Source organism: Mytilus galloprovincialis, chromosome 14 (genome assembly GCF_965363235.1).
Source record: "Mytilus galloprovincialis chromosome 14, xbMytGall1.hap1.1, whole genome shotgun sequence".
In the NCBI taxonomy this organism is placed as follows: Eukaryota; Metazoa; Mollusca; class Bivalvia; order Mytilida; family Mytilidae; genus Mytilus; species Mytilus galloprovincialis.
In genome coordinates this window covers 1,008,925-1,029,356 of record NC_134851.1, presented here as the reverse complement: position 1 = coordinate 1,029,356, position 20,432 = coordinate 1,008,925, and the positions used below count along the sequence as shown (strand labels likewise).

Genomic DNA, 20,432 nt, shown 5'->3' with positions numbered 1-20,432 from the left:
GGTCCTACATACAGAAAGATGTGTCATTTGTCGGACTAGTCTACTCGTAAAGTTTACATAACCTAACAATGACTTTTCTGTTCAGCAAGCAAGATAACCAAAGATATTCCCTTTGTCTTTACACTCATTGAAATCGGCTTTAATATTGCAAAAGTTCAAGCAATTAGGGCAAAACCTACCGAGTAAAAAAAATCAAAAGGCCAATGTCTATCTACCTTGCACCTTTCAGAAAATTCAGATCAGATAACGAAACTGGGTCCAGCAACATTTATAAGCAATTTAAGATTTTGAACCTCACAGTTTCCATTCACCACAAATATTCTCGTTACAACGAATCATTTTAAATACAAAAATACCAGTTGCAGCCTTTTGTTTATCTATTAATATATGTATACGGATAAAGCTATGAAAGGCAGCAGGGTCACCAGGGTGAGGAGTCCATGTCATCTGAAATAAATGCTAAGCATAGATCTAGAAAGCGACAGATAATCATGACATTAAAAAAACTCTCTTCTTTTCGATTTTTTTCGAACAAATTGACACATAAAATGAATTATATAGTGTTGTGGAATTTTTAACTTGTATTCAATTCATTGGTTACACCTTTTACTAGGATGACAATCCTGTCAAGTATGAGCTGGGAAAAATATTTCAGAAAAGAAGATGGAAATGTGAAAGTTTCCGTGCGTCAGGTGCAACAGCATACGAACAGCTAACATGCCTTGTCAGGGTGGAAGCTAAAAAGTCCACGAAAATTTGATTTAAAGCCTTTATTCGTTCCAACAAAGTTATTGAGATTTTGTTGAGGATTTAACCATCTACGACAACAAGAATTATTTTTTAGAATTTACAGCTTTTCTATAAATATATGCAAAGCAAACCATTGATCAAATTACTAGAATTTGTTTGACAATAAACATTAACTTCAATTCCTGTCAGTTTGCATTTGTCCAATCAATCCCAGTATGTATTGAAACTCCACCTACCTATTGTTTGAAAACATCCAAGCAAACATAGCAAGCAAGTCAATCAAAGTTTTTTTTGTATGCTTTTATAGAAGAGCTTTACTATATAATGCAAAGAAGTCTTTCGCCAAAAAAATACTATCAATTTCTTTTTGTCCTATGTAAACTTCCGTACCATTTCCTTCCATTCATGATCATTAAATTGAACTGTAAAATATTTCTTGGTACCTTCTTAATTCCTTTGTAAGTCTTATGTAAACATAATTATGACAATAACTGCATGTTGTTAGCACATTGAAGCTTCACTGCACACTTTTAACGTTCTGCTTCATCAAACATTAAAATGTGAACTTAAGTTTTGAGACTTTTTTAATCGACACGATTGGAATTTTTGTAGATGAGAACATAGTTTATCTATTAGTTGAAAATGTGACTTTGAACTAGCTTTCAGTACCTGCGAGCATTCGTTGTTCAATAATGTGTGTCTTTGTGTTATTATTTTATGTGATAAATTGTTGTGTTGGTACACCACTGTAATAATGAAGGAGGAAATGAGGAGGGTTGGTTGGGTGGAAGTGGGGAGGGGTATGCGGAGCGCTAACAAACATGTCTATGCGGCATGGGCTTTGATCATTGTTGAAGCATCAATGTAAGGGGCATTTAATATCTTAATAAAACTATTCTTATTTTAGATACTATATATTGTTATCTGATATTGGACGAAAGATGTTGCCCTTTTATGTAATTATGTAATACAAGTTACGATCATTTGAAAACACATATTAAACAGCCAAATGGATGCACAAGAGCTAAAATAGAAGTCATAGATCCTATTGAAAACAATTATCTGCCCAGTTTTATTGATTTTGTAACATTTGTTTCAAATATAACCAACTTTTTATCCAAAATCACCAGCACCGTATCAGGACCCACCAGCAAATGACAGGATCCACCAGCACAGTATCAGGACATGAATAAATTGAGAAAATGCTAAATTTTAATAAATTGCAATGTTTTTTCACAAAATAGTTTTGTCGTGTTGATTGCGGTATAGAAAGCGGACTCTATGAGCATTTTTTTTTTATTTTTTCATTTCTAGATTTTCTGAAAATGAGCATTTTTGTGTTACGCTTACTGAAACAGTTTAGAGGGTCAACTTTTTAATGGTTTACATATGAACCCATAAGAAACAAAATTGAAAAATCTCAACTGTTTTCTTCCATTTTTTATGAGTGAAAACGTCAAAAATCATCATTTTCGTCTTTGTTTACTTTTTTTCATTGATCACCAGCACCCGTCAGGACCGAATCACCAGCACAGAACATTCTCTCGCAGGACAACCATACCCACCGTGTACTCACACTATCATTTTCTATGTTCAGTGGACCGTGAAGTTTAGGTCAAAAATCTAATTTGCCATTAAAATTAGAAATATCATATCATAGGGAACATTTGTATTAAGTTTCAAGTTGATTGAATTTCAACTTCATAAAAAAATAACTTGACTAAAAACTTTACCCTGAAGCGGGATAGACGAACAAATGGACGAACAAACAAACGAATAAACGCAGACCAGAACACACAATCCCCTTTACATCTGTAAACCTAAAAAATGTTTTTTTCAAATGACAATACACTCATTTTATATATGTAATCATCCAATCTATCTAATCCATGTATGATTAAACTTTAACCTGGCAACATGCTGTTAGGACTCGTCCAGAAAGTGATTACCAGGTGTCTTGATTGAATGTTTAACACTATTTTCAGGCCTATTGGCTATCTGGTGGCAGTCAGTTTTTATAAGTAGATGATACTGTAGTGCCAAAGACCTTCTTCGAACAAACTGACAATCATATTAAATTAAGATCAGACTCAAACACACCTGCCATGTGCGGAGTTTGAACTCGCAACCTGACTGTAGACAGGCTACAAATATAGTAGGTCAACTACTTAGACCACTCAGCCAACAGGGCCCCAGGTGCCTTTAAATGCCATTCTATAAAAATGTCTAATAGTTATTGGTCTGTGATATCTTTTAAGTTATTTGGTTATTATTCTGATTAACGTCAGTAGTTTCAACATTAATAGTTAAGATTAGGTATAAGATCACCTATCAGAATCTATAAATTGTAAGCCATTTTCAGTCATTAACAATAACATTAGATGTAGGTTTCATTATAATATGTAATTCTGATTGGCTACACTGCAATATCACATTATTCCTTAACCCTTTCACCGATTGCTGCCCAGACAGACGCTACTCTGAGACGATGGCTTCCCTGGCTACTTTTACTCAAGTGGAAGATCTTCATAATAAATGTCAATAAAAACTTGTTTGCAGTTATTTGTGTATTTATTTCATTCAGTAACACCATGTTCACAGTTTTGTTTATGTTTTGATAATTTTTTCTTCATAAAATATTCAAATTTTCAAATTTTCGGCATTATGTAGGTGAAATTCTCAAAATTCGGCTCTTTGACCCCAAATCGTAATTTTTTAACCCAAAACGGCAAAATTTTGAAAAATTTTATGAGGCTGTACAAATTCCTCACACTGAACGATGTCCATTTCAAGTGTTTTGTACATAAAACGACATTTTATGTCAAAAAAGTATACTAGTTTGGCTTCAATTCTTTCATTTCAAATTCTCGTAAAATCCGTAAATTTCCTCTGATTTTGACACGGTTTTCAACAAACAGAAGCGCCATATTTACACTTTCATCCGGGTATTCATCAAAGAAAGATAACTCATGTTTGCACTGTTTTGAGCGGGAAATATAAAAGATGTATTCTGATCCCGGTAAAACGGGATTCATCGGCGAAAGGGTTAATCATCTTCATTACACAATAAAAATTATCATTCATGATGACATGAGGTCCCACAAATAAGTGCACAAGTAAATTAAATAAAAACTAGATAAAAATCATGTTTTCATGATCCTAGCTAAAAAATGTAATTATAAGTATTGAATGCTTCTTTTTGTAACTTCATAGGGTTGTAAAAGCATTGACTGTGCGCATATTTTTAGAATGAAGTGATTTCGCGCTTTATACAAAATGTACTTCGGTCAACGCTTTTACACCCCAATAAGGTACAAAAAAAAAGCATTCAATTCTTAAATATAATACAGACATGAATATGTGACATTGGTGCACTTATATGTGATTCCATTTCCTAATATTTTTTTAACAGGGCCTGTCAATGATAAAAATTGCAGATTATTTTATTGATTGGTACAGCCTTAAATATTACCTACCGTAATTCCACATTTTTAGTCATTAGACTGTTGATTTGATCTTTATATTTGTCGTCAACCTGTTGAACTTTTTCTTCAAACTGTTCTTCAAAAGACATTAGTTTAACTTTCTGAAATAAAAAAAACCCAAAAGGTTAAGTTTGCATTATTGTGAAGAAAAACAAATATATTGAACCTTTAAATGATACAACATTCTGATTCTTATCTTATTTTCTAACTTTAACATTTGTGCATTTCCTTTGTTTAATAAGGAGATATTTATTTATAAAGTAAAGCAACAAGATTTTATAGATTAAGAAGGTACAATTCAAGATAACAAACAAAACTGAGGGAATTTAACAATCCCCTGAGGGAGCCAAATCTTCCATACCAAACTCTATATATATTTTTTATGGCCACATGTACAACATAAAATGCTTACCCTTCCTCATCTTACTTGTTCTTTAGTTTTCTAATCAGCATTTTTTAGAATGTTTTTTTTTAATTATTTTTCTACCAAGTTATTGATTGCTTTCCTTTGACTTATGATTTTAATGCCCAATTCGTTGGGACCTTCCACCTTTTTGTTTATAATTATAATATCATTAATTATTTCGCTCATTTATTATAATTGTGAATTTTTAAAACTGTGCAAAATGTGAGATTAAAAATTTGTAAGGGTTCCACGGAACCCAGTGTCTCGCCTACTTTTGCTGTAAATCGCAGGCTCAACAAAAGTGAGGAAAAAAATCAATAAAAATATTCCTCTTTATACTATCTTTTGATTGTAAGAAGCTTCTGTCCAAGTTTGGTAAAAATCCAGGATATTTTTTGAATCTAATAAACGTTTTAAAAACTTTAACTGCAGACTGTAAGTAATGTTAACTGGAAGAAAAACTAAGTCCATTTATAAGTAAAATACGGAAAAAGTGAATTTATTTTTTTACAAAATTTACTTCTGGATACTATCTTATGATCATAAACAAGCTTCTGTCCAAGTTTGGTACAAACCAAGGATAGTTTAAGAAAGTTATTAAGATTTTAAAAACTTTAACCACAGAGTGAATGTAATGTTTCCCCGCAGAAAAACTAAGTCCATTTAAAAGTAAAATACGGAGAAAATGGATTTATTTTTTAACAAAATTTACTTCTGGATACTATCTTATGATCATAAACAAGCTTCTGTCTAAGTTTGGTACAAACCCAGGATAGTTTAAGAAAGTTGTTAAAATTTTAAAAACTTTAACCACAGAGTGAATGTAATGTTTCCCCGCAGAAAAACTAAGTCCATTTAAAAGTAAAATACGGAAAAAATGGAATTTTATTTTTACAAAATTTACTTCTGGATACTATCCTATGATCATAAACAAGCTTCTTTCCAAGCTTGGTAGAAATCCAGTATAGTTTAAGAAAGTTATTAAAATTTCAAAAACTTTAACCACAGAGTGAATATTTGTGGACGCCGCTGCCGCCGACGGAATGTAGGATCGCTTAGTCTCGCTTTTTCGACTAAAGTCTAAGGCTGGACAATAAATGCAATTTTAGGAGAATCTGCACACAAAAAAATGTATCAGATGTCAAATAAACTCATTATAGATACCAGGACTAAATTTAAATGTGAGTTCTCATTATTGCAACTTTCATCCAGTTGCATTATTGGTGTACATAAAAACCTGACAATAATTTTTGAATTTACAGTTACATAACAACTTACTGTATCTGCTAAATCTCTAGTTGTTGTTGCTAATAGTTTACAGGTCTCATTATAACTGTTCTTAACTTCTTCCAATTCGCTTTTTACTTCCTGAATAAAATGAAAGGTGAATTATTAATTTTAGAATCAACAGTTTTAAAATTGTGATTTTATGTATTTATATGTTTTCACAAGGTTCAGGCTACATATACCATGTCATAAAATAAGATGAATGTGAATAAATAAAATGTTCTAAACATAATTGAGGTAAAATTGTAAAAAGAGAATGTGTCCCCAGTACACTGATGCTCCATCTGCACTATCATTTTCTATGTTCAGTGGACCATGAAAATGTGGTAATCTCTCTAATCATATAATTTGGTATTAAAATTAGAAAGATCATATAATAGGGAATATGTATACTAAGTTTCAAGTTGATTGAACTTAAACTTCATCAAAAACTTCCTCAACCAAAAACTTTAACCTAAAGCGGGACAGACGGACGAACGAACAGACGGACGCACAGACAAGAAAACATAATGCCCATAAATGTGGCATAAAAAAATGTATTGAACCATAAAATGTGTTTTTCTGTTTGAATTGTTTCAACATCTTCATATATCATGGCCTTTTAAAGCTGACTTTTGGTATTTTTTTCCCACATTGTTGAAGGCTGTTAGGTTGCCTATAATTACCTACAAAGACTTCATTTAATAATACTTTTTCTGTTAAGTCTGTTTTTTATGATATACATTTGACGTGACTCTGTACTTAGGTATCCCGTCATACTTTGAACCACACAATTATTTAATTTATTATTATTACTTTTGCTGTTAAGTCTGTTTTTTGTTATATCTACTTCACGTGACTCTGCATTTATGTATGTTGTCATACTTTAAACGACAAAATTATTTTATGTCTACCTGTGCGAATTTCAAACGTGCAATTATACACTGGTAATGAAAACCTTCCATCCTTTAATGGTAGACTTTACATAGATAAATAAAATCGTATAAGATAAGCAAAATGAGGATGTTAATTTGATGTATGCCTTTTGTGCTTCTTTGTTACATTTGTTGTTTTTATAGTGATTAAAGATGACAACACAATGTTGACTGCTGTACCCCTATTTTTGACATTTTTACTCTTTGAGTATGTTTGTTTTGTTCACGCAACGTTGACAATGTAATGGAATTTTATGCGACTGTCATATAAGTGAGAGGTTTAGCTAGCTATAAAATCAGGTTCAATCCACCATTTTCTACATTAGAAAATGCCTGAACCAAGTCAGGAATATGGCAATTGTTATCCATTCGTTTGATGTGTTTGGACTTTTGATTTTGGACTTTCCTTTTTGAATTTTCCTCGGAGTTCAGTATTTTTGTGTTTTTACTTTTTTTTTTTAAACCTGTTTATTGCTTGACTTTTTATATTTATGTATTTGGTGTTGATAGTCTGATAACTGTTCACTTTTCTGGTCTTTTTATTGGATTGACCTTTATCCTTTATCTACTTTTATTTTTTTATCTAATATGGCTTCATTTTTCTGACCCATTTTTCTTAACCTCGACTGAAAAATACTTTCAGTTAAGCCATTTTTCTTTAACCTATAATCTTCAAGATTAGGAGAAAAACTTACCTTTAACTCTGCTGTTGTCCTTTTTAACCTTTCTAGATCAGCAGCAACATTAGAAAATCTTCTGACTAGTGCCTGTAAAGATATCAATCTTACATCAATATTCTCTACACATGTGTTTCTTAGTATAACATTCACAGAGCCTGTCTTATTTAAAAAGAGAGGGGAAAGATATCAAAAAGGGTGGGGGGGGGGGGGGGGTGGGGGTGGGGGTTAAATTCATAAGTCAAAAACAAACTGATATAATGGGACAATTATAGTATATAATCTCAGTAAATTTCAGCAGTAAGTTCTGATATAAAAGTTAATAACACAGTACTGTTCCCCCTTGGTTATCGAAATTGGGAGAGGACTGACAGCCTTGTTGGAGATTTGTAGGATTCTAGGGACAAGTAAGCACAGTCCTTAAAGAAAACATGGAAATTGTTAATTACATGACAGATAAACCATACATCATTTGGGGGAATGGAGGAGGATGTTGAGGGTTTAGTGAAGAGGAGAAAAAAAGATTATGACAAGGATTTAATCATTGTACTTATAATCTGATTGGAGTCATCCTTTGGTGGTTATGTCTATTTGTTTGACACTTTTCATACTTTAATCTAAGTGAAAATCCTATATTTTATTATCTAATCATACTTCTGATTTTTCTTGCATGCGTAAACACCCATTGATTTTATGACAGATTGATAATTTTTGTATAAAAATAAGACAAAAATAAATTATGTAGAATCACAGCCTAGATTGTCTATATTCATTATTATAATTATAATTATAATTATAGATTTTGTGACAACTGTTTTTATCTAATTATAATAAATTATGTTACATACATCAAGTTCTTTTTTATGATCTTTGCGTAGATTGTCTATATTTTTCTGATGGTCTTTCTGGACATTTATCCTCTCAGAATTTTTCTCTTGTATAAACTTAGTTCCTGAAAAAATACAATTACATAAATAGTTATTGAAAACAAATATGATAATATTTTGTAAGTTAGGTTTATGATTTACTAAAATATCAAAGAATCTTCAAAAATAAAGGGGAGAATGTGTCCATGGGACACAGATGATTCCCCTGCTTGCATGTCATAAAGGGACATAAAGTCAGTATATATATAAACAATTCACCAGACTCCAGAGTTTAAGGTAAATTGTTCAAATTGTTCTATTGAGTTATCATAGTCAGAAAACAGGAAAATCACTTGAATAAAATCTCAATTTCTGGAAAACATCAAATCCCAAATTTATAAAATTCAAAATAGCTTACGTCAACAGATTTGAACTTGTGATCCAAGTTTTATGAAAATTAAGAAGCATATTCCGAAATATTGTCCAAAGTGTCGACAATGAACGGATGTACAACAGTATACTATAAAATGTCCTTCAAACTGGCTTATAACAATATGTTATAACAGGAAATAGGTGTCTAACAGATTTGAAAAGTGATCACATATATATATCACAACTTATCTCTGTTAATCTGCTGACTGAATAGGGTTCAGTTGTGTCTGAGAAAAATATGATGAAAATATGTGTTTGAAAGACAGATGGACAAATGGCCAGACACATGAATTGAAAAATAGCCCTCAGTCTTAGCTAATAAAAGATTCCAGTTTTTTTTAATTATGTAAAAATGACAAGTCCCATAAAAGATCCTTGAAAACTAAAAATAGATTTCTGTTTCATGCTTTTCCAAAACAGACAATGTCCAGTTAATTCATAAATGTCCTGAATATTATGACCATTTTGGAAGTCATGAGTTCTACAAGAGTTGGAGTATTATAATATCCTTACTCAGTTCATGCATTGCTGTCTGTTTATTCTCCTCCATCAACATGGTCATGTCATGTTCCCGTTTATTCCATTTCTCATCCTGGTCAAGATGGACGGTGGTTTTATATGAGGCAAATGAACCTTGCAAAAATTCTATTTCTTTTCTCATTTTTTCTGAAAATAAAAACAAACTTAAAATAAAAAGTTTTATCCAGATAATAAAATAGTGCTGCCTGATTCAAGTAAAATAAAAATAAAAACAGCAATATATCATATATAGATATTAGAAGATTTATTAGTATGTTAAACTTTAAGATATAGGAAGATGTGGTATGAGTGCCAATGAGACAACTCTAAGTCATAATATGTAAAAATAAACCATTATAGATCAAAGTACAGCCTTCAACAAGGTGCTGTTTGCTCACACCAAACAACAGCAAGCTATAAAGGCCCAAAAATTACTAGTGTAAAACAATTCAAACAGGGAAATATGTAAGTATTCCTTTATGGGTTATCATCCTTATTGATTTCTATTTAAACTCAACAATCACGGATTGGAATATGGAATGCCAAATATAGAGCAGTAAATGTTTTTATTTGTATATGTACTTGATTGTCTTTTTATTTTGTCTCTCTTTCCTGAAATTGTCAGTTATTTTGACTAATGAGTTTAAGAGTTTAAATTGGTATCTTCCCTTTCATGTTTTACAAACTTCAGGAGTAAAGATGACAATGAACCAATAGGGAAATTTATGGGAAAAATTGACCATTGACTGTTCAAAAATAAAATCAAGTCTACCAATTTTCTTATCTTTATATTTTGCATTTCTAAAAGTCAATTCCTTATTGCAATGATTTTCCCTATTACTTAAAATTTTATTTGCAATGCATTTTTAAATTTTAAAATCTCCATGCTGGACAGACACCCAAATTTAAAGGTTTTCTATATATTTACATAAGCTAGCTTGCACACATCTTAGTAACTTGAAATCATACATATTATTTGTATATAAGCTTGAATGAATTTTGGAGAAAATAAAACCATAAATCCATGAAATTCTAAAGATTTATTGTAAATAACAGGTTTCTGCCACCTTTAATACCTTTATGCAGATCACATTTTTTGTTATCTCCCCTTTTACAATAAAATTTATTTTCTTTATGATTATGCAGATCCCAATTTTTTCTGTTTTCCTACAACAAAGGTTCAGTTTACTGGTTTTTAATTTAACAATTATCTTCCCCTATTACTAAAACTTTACCTATATCTTTATCTTTAGCAGTTTGCATTTGAGTTTTGTCAGCTTCTAGCTGATTTCTTAGTTTGTCCATCTCGTCTTCATGATCTTCCTCTAAATCTCTGAAAGGAGAAAAATAGTTTACAAATTATTTCAGGAAAAAAACCCAAATAATATACTGTATATTTTTTCTTTTCCATTGTTGAAGGCTTCTTTGGAAACCAAAAATCTATCTTGCTTCTGATTTTGGATGCTCATATTTCAGTGAAAACTTTCAGTACCGAACAAATAACAATCATTAGAAAAATATCTAGTAAATTATGTCAGAAGCTATGTATTAAGAGAGTGATGGAAGTAGTCTCCCTTTTTTATTCTATAAACTTTGAGACCAGTTTAAGATTTGAAAGAACAGTATTGATCAAATTTGGAAATGTGTGTGTGTGTCTCTTGGATCATGTATACATGCACATATTTTCCTGAGAAGACGAATGGAGAACCTATAAATGGTGTATATACTTTTATTGATACAAGAAATGTCTTGGTTTTTCTTAAATGGAAGGTTTTACAGACAACATAAGAAGAAGAAGAAGTACCCTTACCAATAATATCTAACTTCTACGTTATTTTGTTATTTAGATGTATTATGATTATTAATATGAACGCTGCCAGACTGACATTCTGACACAAGGCCAACTAGTGCTCTCTCTTTAATGTCTAAGTGCTTAGAGCAGACACAGCAAATATCAATTTCAAACTCTGTGGTTCAAACTACCAACAGCTCTTACAGGAACCTGATGTTCCGTGGGTGTCTCTTACAGGAACCTGATGTTCCGTGGGTGTCTCTTACAGGAACCTGATGTTCAGTGGGTGTCTCTTACAGGAACCTGATGTTCAGTGGGTGTCTCTTACAGGAACCTGATGTTCCGTGGGTGTCTCTTACAGGAACCTGATGTTCCGTGGGTGTCTCTTACAGGAACCTGATGTTCCGTGGGTGTCTCTTACAGGAACCTGATGTTCCGTGGGTGTCTCTTACAGGAACCTGATGTTCAGTGGGTGTCTCTTACAGGAACCTGATGTTCCGTGGGTGTCTCTTACAGGAACCTGATGTTCAGTGGGTGTCTCTTACAGGAACCTGATGTTCAGTGGGTGTCTCTTACAGGAACCTGATGTTCAGTGGGTGTCTCTTACAGGAACCTGATGTTCCGTGGGTGTCTCTTACAGGAACCTGATGTTCCGTGGGTGTCTCTTACAGGAACCTGATGTTCAGTGGTTGTCTCTTACAGGAACCTGATGTTCAGTGGTTGTCTCTTACAGGAACCTGATGTTCAGTGGGTGTCTCTTACAGGAACCTGATGTTCAGTGGGTGTCTCTTACAGGAACCTGATGTTCAGTGGTTGTTGTCTGTTTATCTGGTTCATAAGTATTTGTTGTTTCTTGTTTTTTATATAGATTAGATTGTTAGTTTTCCCGTTTGAATGGTTTTACACAAGTAATTTTTGGGGCCTTTTATAGCTTGCTATTAGGCATGAGCCAAGGCTCCGTGTTGAAGGCTGTACCTTGACCTATAATGGTTTACTTTTATAAATTGTTACTTGGATGGAGAGTTTTCTCATTGGCACTCAAACCACATCTTCCTATATCTACTAAAGAGTAAAGGCAACCAATAAACCTACAAGACCACCATCTGTTTTAATGAACTAATGCTTCATTTTGCTATATATATTGACTCTATAAAAATGTTTTTGATGTATATTTTGTAGAACCTGGACGTAAGCTGGTTCCCACCTTGTCTGTTCTCTTTGTCTCTTGTGTAATTCATCAATCTGGTCCCTCAAAAATTCTTCTGCCTACAAAATCAGTTAGAATAATGGATAAAATAAAATTACACCTTTAATGTAAGAAATGAAAGCACATTTTTATTGCATCTGCATTTACATATATTGCGATAGACTTGAGCTTACTAAGCCTAAGAAAATTAATGTCAAAGACTTTAAGTTACCAGTTAGTAAACAAACATATCTAATTTAAATATAGTATGTTCAAGTCAAGGCTTAAGTTTAAATAATAACTTCATTTTCAGTACTATGTAACTGTAAGGTTTAATATTTGTTGCTGAATCTGTGTTTCATTCAGTATGTTTTTGTACCTTTGGCAGTCGATCAGTTAAATGTGTAGAGTAATTATATACTTTTGAAGTGGAGGGCGAACAAAACTTATGCCTCACAAAAATTTAAGGCATTGAAATTGTAAAATAAGAACCCCACAAACATATTTACTGATTTTTTTTTTTTCAATAAAAGATCCAAGATTTGTTATTGTAAAATAACTGCGTGGGAATAACCCATTTTCCATCTAAGTGACCAACCTGTCACAATATGGAAGATTAATATAAGCGCTTTGGAATATTTTAGCTAAATATCAAATGCCCAGTAAAAAATAAAGTAGTCTTGGCTACTGTGTTTATACTCCCCCCCTTTTTGAAATGATTTCCTAGGTGAAAGAGAGCTAACCATACCCTTTGTTTTGTTTGTTTATGGTTGAGTCGTTCCTCTTCTAAGTACAATGTCAGATCCGAAATCTGTTGCTGTAACTGTGATATTAAAGAATCTCTGAAAATAATAGAACAGTAAAATTAATAAAATTCATCTTGCAAACATCTGTCAATGATGGTGAAATTGTATTGACCTTATGTTGTAATTGTGTCACTCTGTTTTATCAAGGTCTAGACCATATAAAATGCCACAGTTAGAAAGGACCAAAAGAATTTAGGTTATTTTGTAATTGTTTTGTTGCTGTCCCATTTATACATACTCTACATTTCTTTCATTCCAAAAACATGTAAACATGACATTAAGTTAGAAGTTTCTTAAATTAAGGAAGAACGTATAATCTAGTAGATCTTCTCCAGATCTGATAGCACCAACATATAAACAAAGTCCAGTGGTCTTATATTACAGAAAATTTTAGATTAATTGAGAAATACTGGATTTTAAGCTGTGAGGGAAACAGTTTTTTTTTCATTTTTAATGTTTCCTATAAATATGATTGTTTTTAGGTTGAGATTTCTTTTAAGGTGGTACCTAACACTACAGGGTGATAACTCTGTAAAATCAGCTAAATGTTTTAATGATGTCTATTGTTAAGGATATATTAAGCTTCTCAATGACCAAAATGAGTGTTTGTCAAACTGCTGCGTATCCAACCATTTTTTTTCCAAGAAAGTGATTGGTTAAATTTTTTTTGATATTTTGATATTTTTTTCAAAGGGTCAAAGTAAATATTTTGTCAAAATTTTATGAAAATTAAACAAGCCAAATTAAATTTAGTCAAGGTGTTGGGTACCACCTTATATAACAAATTAGAGGCTCTTAAGAGCCTGTGTCGCTCACCTTGGTCTATGTGCATATTAAACAAATGACACAGATAGATTTATGAGAAAATTGTGTTTTGGTGATGTGTTTGTAGATCTTACTTTACTGAACATTCTTGATACTTAAAATTTTCTGTATCTAAAATAAACTTGGCACTTTAGTTAGAGGAAAATATTTTGTAAAAATTTACAAAAATTAACCAAATTCATGAAAAATTTTAATAAAGGGCTGCGCTTTAGCGCATGATACGCCCGTTGCTCTTTTAACTTGTCTTTTATGCTTTAAATGAATTTATATGATCAACTAGAAATATATATACAAATCAAAAGGGATGTTACATTAATATATTCACCAAAGTTTCATAAAATCCCCCTTTTTAAAGTATAAAAATTCATTACTTAAGAAAACGTAAAATCTAAAATTTATAAAAATGGAAAGGGAGCTTATGTCAATAGATATAAACAATTTATTAAAGTTGCATAAAATTTTGTGAAAGTGTTAGTTATTGTCCCAAAATTGGAAAATCCCCCCTTTTTTAAGCATAAAAATTCATAACACGGAAATGTAAAATCTGAAATTTATAAAAATTGAAAGGGAGCTTACATCAATAGATATAAACAATTCACCAAAGTTTCATGGACATTGGTGAAAGCCTTTTTGAGTTATTGTCCGAAGTGTTGAAAATCCCCCTTTTTTTTATGAATAAAGCCCCATAAATCCAAAACTTAAAATCTGAAATTTATAAAAATTGAAAGGGAGCTTACATCAATAGATATAAACAATTCACCAAAGTTTCATGGACATTGGTGAAAGCCTTTTTGAGTTATTGTCCGAAGTGTTGAAAATCCCCCTTATTTATGAATAAAGCCCCATAAATCCAAAACTTAAAATCTGAAATTTATAAAAATTGAAAGGGAGCTTACATTAATAGATATAAACAATTCACCAAAGTTTCATGGACATTGGTGAAAGCCTTTTTGAGTTATTGTCCGAAGTGTTGAAAATCCCCCTATTTTTTATGAATAAAGCCCCATAAATCCAAAACTTAAAATCTGAAATTTATAAAAATTGAAAGGGAGCTTACATCAATAGATATAAACAATTCACCAAAGTTTCATGGACATTGGTGAAAGCCTTTTTGAGTTATTGTCCGAAGTGTTGAAAATCCCCCCTTTTTTATGAATAAAGCCCCATAAATCCAAAACTTAAAATCTGAAATTAAAAAAAAACGAAAGGGAGCTTACGTCAATAGATATAAACAATTCACTTAAGTTTCATGGAAATTGGTGAAAGCGTTTTTGAGTTATTGTCCGAAGTGTGGACGACGGACAGACGGACGGACGGACGGACAACGGTATACCATAATACGTCCCGTCTAAAAGACGACGGGCGTATAAAAACTGACTATAAAGGACAATAACTCCTTAAGGAGTCAACTAACCATTTTGGATACATTTTGTCTTAGTAGTTCCAAAGGAGAAGATTTTTGTAAAAAATTACAAAAATTAAAAAAAAAATTGCTAAAATTGACTATAAAGGGCAATAACTCCTCAAGGGATCAACTGAACATTTTGGGCATTTGACTTATTTGTAGATCTTACTTTACTGAACATTATTGCTCTATCTATAATAATATTCAAGATAATAACCAAAAATGGCAAAATTTCCTTAAAATTACCAATTTAGGGGCAGCAACCCAACAACGGGTTCCCTGATTCATCTGAAAATTTCAGAGCAGATAGATCTTGACCTCATAAACAATTTTACCCCCATGTTAGATTTGCTCTAAATGCTTTGGTTTCAGAGATATAAGCCAAAATCTACATTTTACCCCTATGTTCTATTTTTAGCCATGGCAGCCATCTTGGTTGGTTGGCTGGGTCACTGGACACATTTTGGACACAATTACCCTAATGATGATTGTGGCCAAGTTTGGTTTAATTTGGCCCAGGAGTTTCAGAGGAGAAGATTTTTGTAAAAGTTAACGACGACAGACGCAAAGTGATGAGAAAAGATATATTCATAAAAGTCATTCTGGATAAGGTGTATTAGTTTCATAATAATTGTTTTATAATTTTATAAGAAAACCTTTGACAGACAGAGTTTAGACTTTAGTATGAGCTCCATTATCACTGAACTAGTATAAATTTTTGTTTAGGAGCCAGCTGAAGCATGCCTCCAGGTGAGGGAGTTTCTCCCTGCATTGAAGACCTATTGGTGGCCTTCGGCTATAGTCTGCTCTTTGGTCAGGTTGTTGCCGCTTTGACACATTCTCCATTTACATTTTTAATTTTATTGTAATATATAATTACCTTTCATTGTCAAGCTTCTTTCTGAAAAAAGAGAAAGAGTCATGTTTAGTAACCAGTATAAGTAATGTGTTGAATGGTAAAGTCCTAAATAAGTCATTTCTATTGTTGAAAATCTTAAGTTGACTCTAAATGTGTTTTGATAACTTGTATCAGTAGATTGCAGTTGCTATGACATATATAACAAATATTTCTTCCCCACCCCTTATATTCATTCATATTTAATTGAAGATAAAATCCCATCTAACTTCCTTTGGCTATGTTTACATTAAAAGGTACCAGTATTCCAATATCTGGTTGATTGATTAAATGATGTTTAACGTCCAGTGGCAAATATTTCATGCATGTTCAGGACGTTTCAACATGAATTGGAAAATAAAATACATGTTTTATCAGTTCTTAGGGTATTAAACATATATTATTTTAAAATCTTTTATATTGTCAACATTTATGTACGAAATGTGAAAATTGGTAAGCAGAAAAATAAATAGAGCTCGATTGGATTATACACATTAATTGGTCTAGTGTTGACCTCTGGATGACTTTTGAATGTTTTTGTTACAGAGCTGCTGTCTCATTGAATTATTCTTAAACATAACACTTATATCTTCATTTCTGTATAACAGTGTTCATGCAAAATTGTTTATGTGTATTAATATGATACCAAAGGCAATTCATGGTTCAATTTTTAGAAATGATGTTTGAGAACAATCTTAAAAAAAAAAGATTTCATAAAGATCGGCATGCAAAGAGAGAGAATATGAAAAAAAAGCTCATGTGAATTAACTTGGTTAAAATTGTCTGTGAAAATAAAACAAAGCAAAGCAGTTTTAAGATTTAGCTTTCATAAAAAGCTGACAAATTAAAAATCACAATTTTAATAAGAAACTGATCAGGCCTTTCGAACAATAAAATTTGTTTGCTGTATACTACAAAGTTACTGGACAATATTTTCTTCCGATTTGGCAGATAATCATAAATCCATTTTCTTTCATTTATGTTTATAAACTTATAATGTGGCTTTACAATACCAAGGTTATATAAGACCATGTGCTATTCATTGTTGGTTTTTTAGGAGTTGGGTGTTGATGAATGATGTAGTCCCTTGTACTGTGCAATATTTATTTTTAGATTCTGTTTCTTACACTTAATGCTATGTGCTTGTTTGTAATTGCAGAAAACAATTTCACTAGATAGAACTAGGGAAGCTAAAACGTCTAAATCTTTCAAAGCTCTCTACCTGTTTTGTAACCACTTAACCCAAATTTTAGTTTTCTGAGTAGTGTTTTGTGAGTTGTGTTTTCATTTTGATATGCTTAACGTACAACCCAAATTTTACTTTTCTGTGATGTGTTTTGAGAGCTACGTTTTCCTTTTGATATTGTTACTACTTTTTGGTGTGGTAACTACTCAAACATTACTTTTCTGTGATGTGTTTTGTGAGCTGTTTTCCTTTTGATGTGGTAACTACTCAAACATTACTTTTCTGTGATGTGTTTTGAGAGCTACGTTTTCCTTTTGATATGGTAACTACTCAAACATTACTTTTCTGTATAATGTTTTGAGAGCTACGTTTTCCTTTTGATGTGGTAACTACTCAAACATTACTTTTCTGTGATGTGTTTTGTGAGCTGTTTTCCTTTTGATGTGGTAACTACTCAAACATTACTTTTCTGTGATGTGTTTTGTGAGCTGTTTTCCTTTTGATGTGGTAACTACTCAAACATTACTTTTCTGTGATGTGTTTTGAGAGCTACGTTTTCCTTTTGGTGTGGTAACTACTCAAACATTACTTTTCTGTGATGTGTTTTGTGAGCTGTTTTCCTTTTGATGTGGTAACTACTCAAACACTACTTTTCTGTGATGTGTTTTGAGAGCTACGTTTTCCTTTTGATGTGGTAACTACTCAAACATTACTTTTCTGTGATGTGTTTTGAGAGCTACGTTTTCCTTTTGATATGGTAACTACTCAAACATTACTTTTCTGTATAATGTTTTGAGAGCTACGTTTTCCTTTTGATGTGGTAACTACTCAAACATTACTTTTCTGTGATGTGTTTTGAGAGCTACGTTTTCCTTTTGATGTGGTAACTATTCAAACATTACTTTTCTGTGATGGGTTTTGAGAGTTGTGTTTTCCTTTTGATGTGGTTACTACTCAAACATTACTTTTCTGTGATGTGTTTTGAGAGCTACGTTTTCCTTTTGATGTGGTTACTACTCAAACACTACTTTTCTGTGATGTGTTTTGAGAGCTACGTTTTCCTTTTGATGTGGTAACTACTCAAACATTACTTTTCTGTGATGTGTTTTTAGAGCTACGTTTTCCTTTTGATGTGGTAACTACTCAAACATTACTTTTCTGTGATGTGTTTTGAGAGCTACGTTTTCCTTTTGATGTGGTTACTACTCAAACATTACTTTTCTGTGATGTGTTTTGAGAGCTACGTTTTCCTTTTGATGTGGTTACTACTCAAACATTACTTTTCTGTGATGTGTTTTGAGAGCTACGTTTTCCTTTTGATGTGGTAACTACTCAAACATTACTTTTCTGTGATGTGTTTTGAGAGCTACGTTTTCCTTTTGGTGTGGTAACTACTCAAACATTACTTTTCTGTGATGTGTTTTGAGAGCTACGTTTTCCTTTTGATGTGGTAACTATTCAAACATTACTTTTCTGTGATGTGTTTTTAGAGCTACGTTTTCCTTTTGATGTGGTAACTACTCAAACATTACTTTTCTGTGATGTGTTTTGAGAGCTACGTTTTCTTTTTGATGTGGTAACTACTCAAACATTACTTTTCTGTGATGTGTTTTGAGAGCTACGTTTTCCTTTTGGTGTGGTAACTACTCAAACATTACTTTTCTGTGATGTGTTTTGAGAGCTACGTTTTCCTTTTGATGTGGTAACTATTCAAACATTACTTTTCTGTGATGTGTTTTGAGAGCTACGTTTTCCTTTTGATGTGGTAACTACTCAAACATTACTTTTCTGTGATGTGTTTTGAGAGCTACGTTTTCCTTTTGGTGTGGTAACTACTCAAACATTACTTTTCTGTGATGTGTTTTATGAGCTACTTTTTCCTTTTGGTGTGGTAACTACTCAAACATTACTTTTCTGTGATGTGTTTTGAGAGCTACGTTTTCCTTTTGATGTGGTAACTATTCAAACATTACTTTTCTGTGATGTGTTTTGAGAGCTACGTTTTCCTTTTGATGTGGTAACTACTCAAACATTACTTTTCTGTGATGTGTTTTGAGAGCTACGTTTTCCTTTTGATGTGGTAACTACTCAAACATTACTTTTCTGTGATGTGTTTTGTGAGCTGTTTTCCTATAAATATGGTTCTTTGATTGTTTCTTTTTCTAATCTTCTAAAAAAATTTGATGATTTAAAATCATAATAACATTTTAATAATCCAAGACATCTATACAATAATAAACGAACTGATTAGTGAAATACAGCAAACAAATATTATTTTACACTTGGCCTTAGATATTTCATATATTATGTATTTATTATACACACTAACTAAATCACCTTTCAGATTAACAACAGCAGGCTATAAGCAAAATTGTCTCTGATTAAATAAGATTCATAATAAAGAAAGTTTCCATTTCAAAAGTATATATAGATTTATATATATAAATAGAAATATATTTAACAGCACTACATTTTAATCAGTCTATAAAGTCATAACCACACATTTGGGTTTGTCTTATTGTTGAAGGTTTGATGGCTGTCTATTATTGTTTACATCCACTTCGTTTGTACTTTGGTGGATAGTTGTCTTGTTGGCAATCATTATAATGACAATACCACATCTTTTTTTTATAGTATATGCCAGACTAAACTGGGACTAATAGAGTATGCGTGGCGAATTTTCCAAGAAAGATACTAAGAAATGTAAAAATATATAATGAACACTTTAATTTAAATCAAGTACCAAGTACCATGACGTTTGTTAACCATTTGTTCGATAGTTTGAGCTTTTAATTTTGCCATTTAATAAAGGACCTTCTGTTTTGAATTTTCCTTGGAGTTTTTTTGTTGTTTTACTTTTCACTGATCTACTAAAATAGGTTACTATGATGTTCTTTACCATTTATGCTTTAGGCTTTACGATTATTTTCATGTTTCTTTTCTTTGCTCTTTAATTGTATTTATTTGAAAATAAACTCATTAAATTGAAGGCTGTACAGTG

General features: G+C 31.9%; 1 protein-coding gene across 5 annotated transcripts in view; it reads right to left on the bottom strand.

Annotated features, from left to right (window-relative positions):
* The window catches only part of LOC143059025 (uncharacterized), a 61,238-nt gene that overhangs the window by 4,911 nt on the left and 35,895 nt on the right, over positions 1-20,432 (bottom strand). For all 5 annotated transcript variants that reach the window (XM_076232488.1, XM_076232490.1, XM_076232491.1 and 2 more), the window contains 9 exons: positions 16,231-16,251; positions 13,063-13,156; positions 12,333-12,394; positions 10,572-10,669; positions 9,331-9,483; positions 8,368-8,471; positions 7,538-7,609; positions 5,920-6,009; positions 4,227-4,336 (listed from right to left, as the gene is read on the bottom strand). In XM_076232488.1, coding sequence (XP_076088603.1) covers positions 4,227-4,336; positions 5,920-6,009; positions 7,538-7,609; positions 8,368-8,471; positions 9,331-9,483; positions 10,572-10,669; positions 12,333-12,394; positions 13,063-13,156; positions 16,231-16,251 — 804 coding nt within the window. The remainder of the gene's footprint in view (positions 1-4,226; positions 4,337-5,919; positions 6,010-7,537; positions 7,610-8,367; positions 8,472-9,330; positions 9,484-10,571; positions 10,670-12,332; positions 12,395-13,062; positions 13,157-16,230; positions 16,252-20,432) is intronic.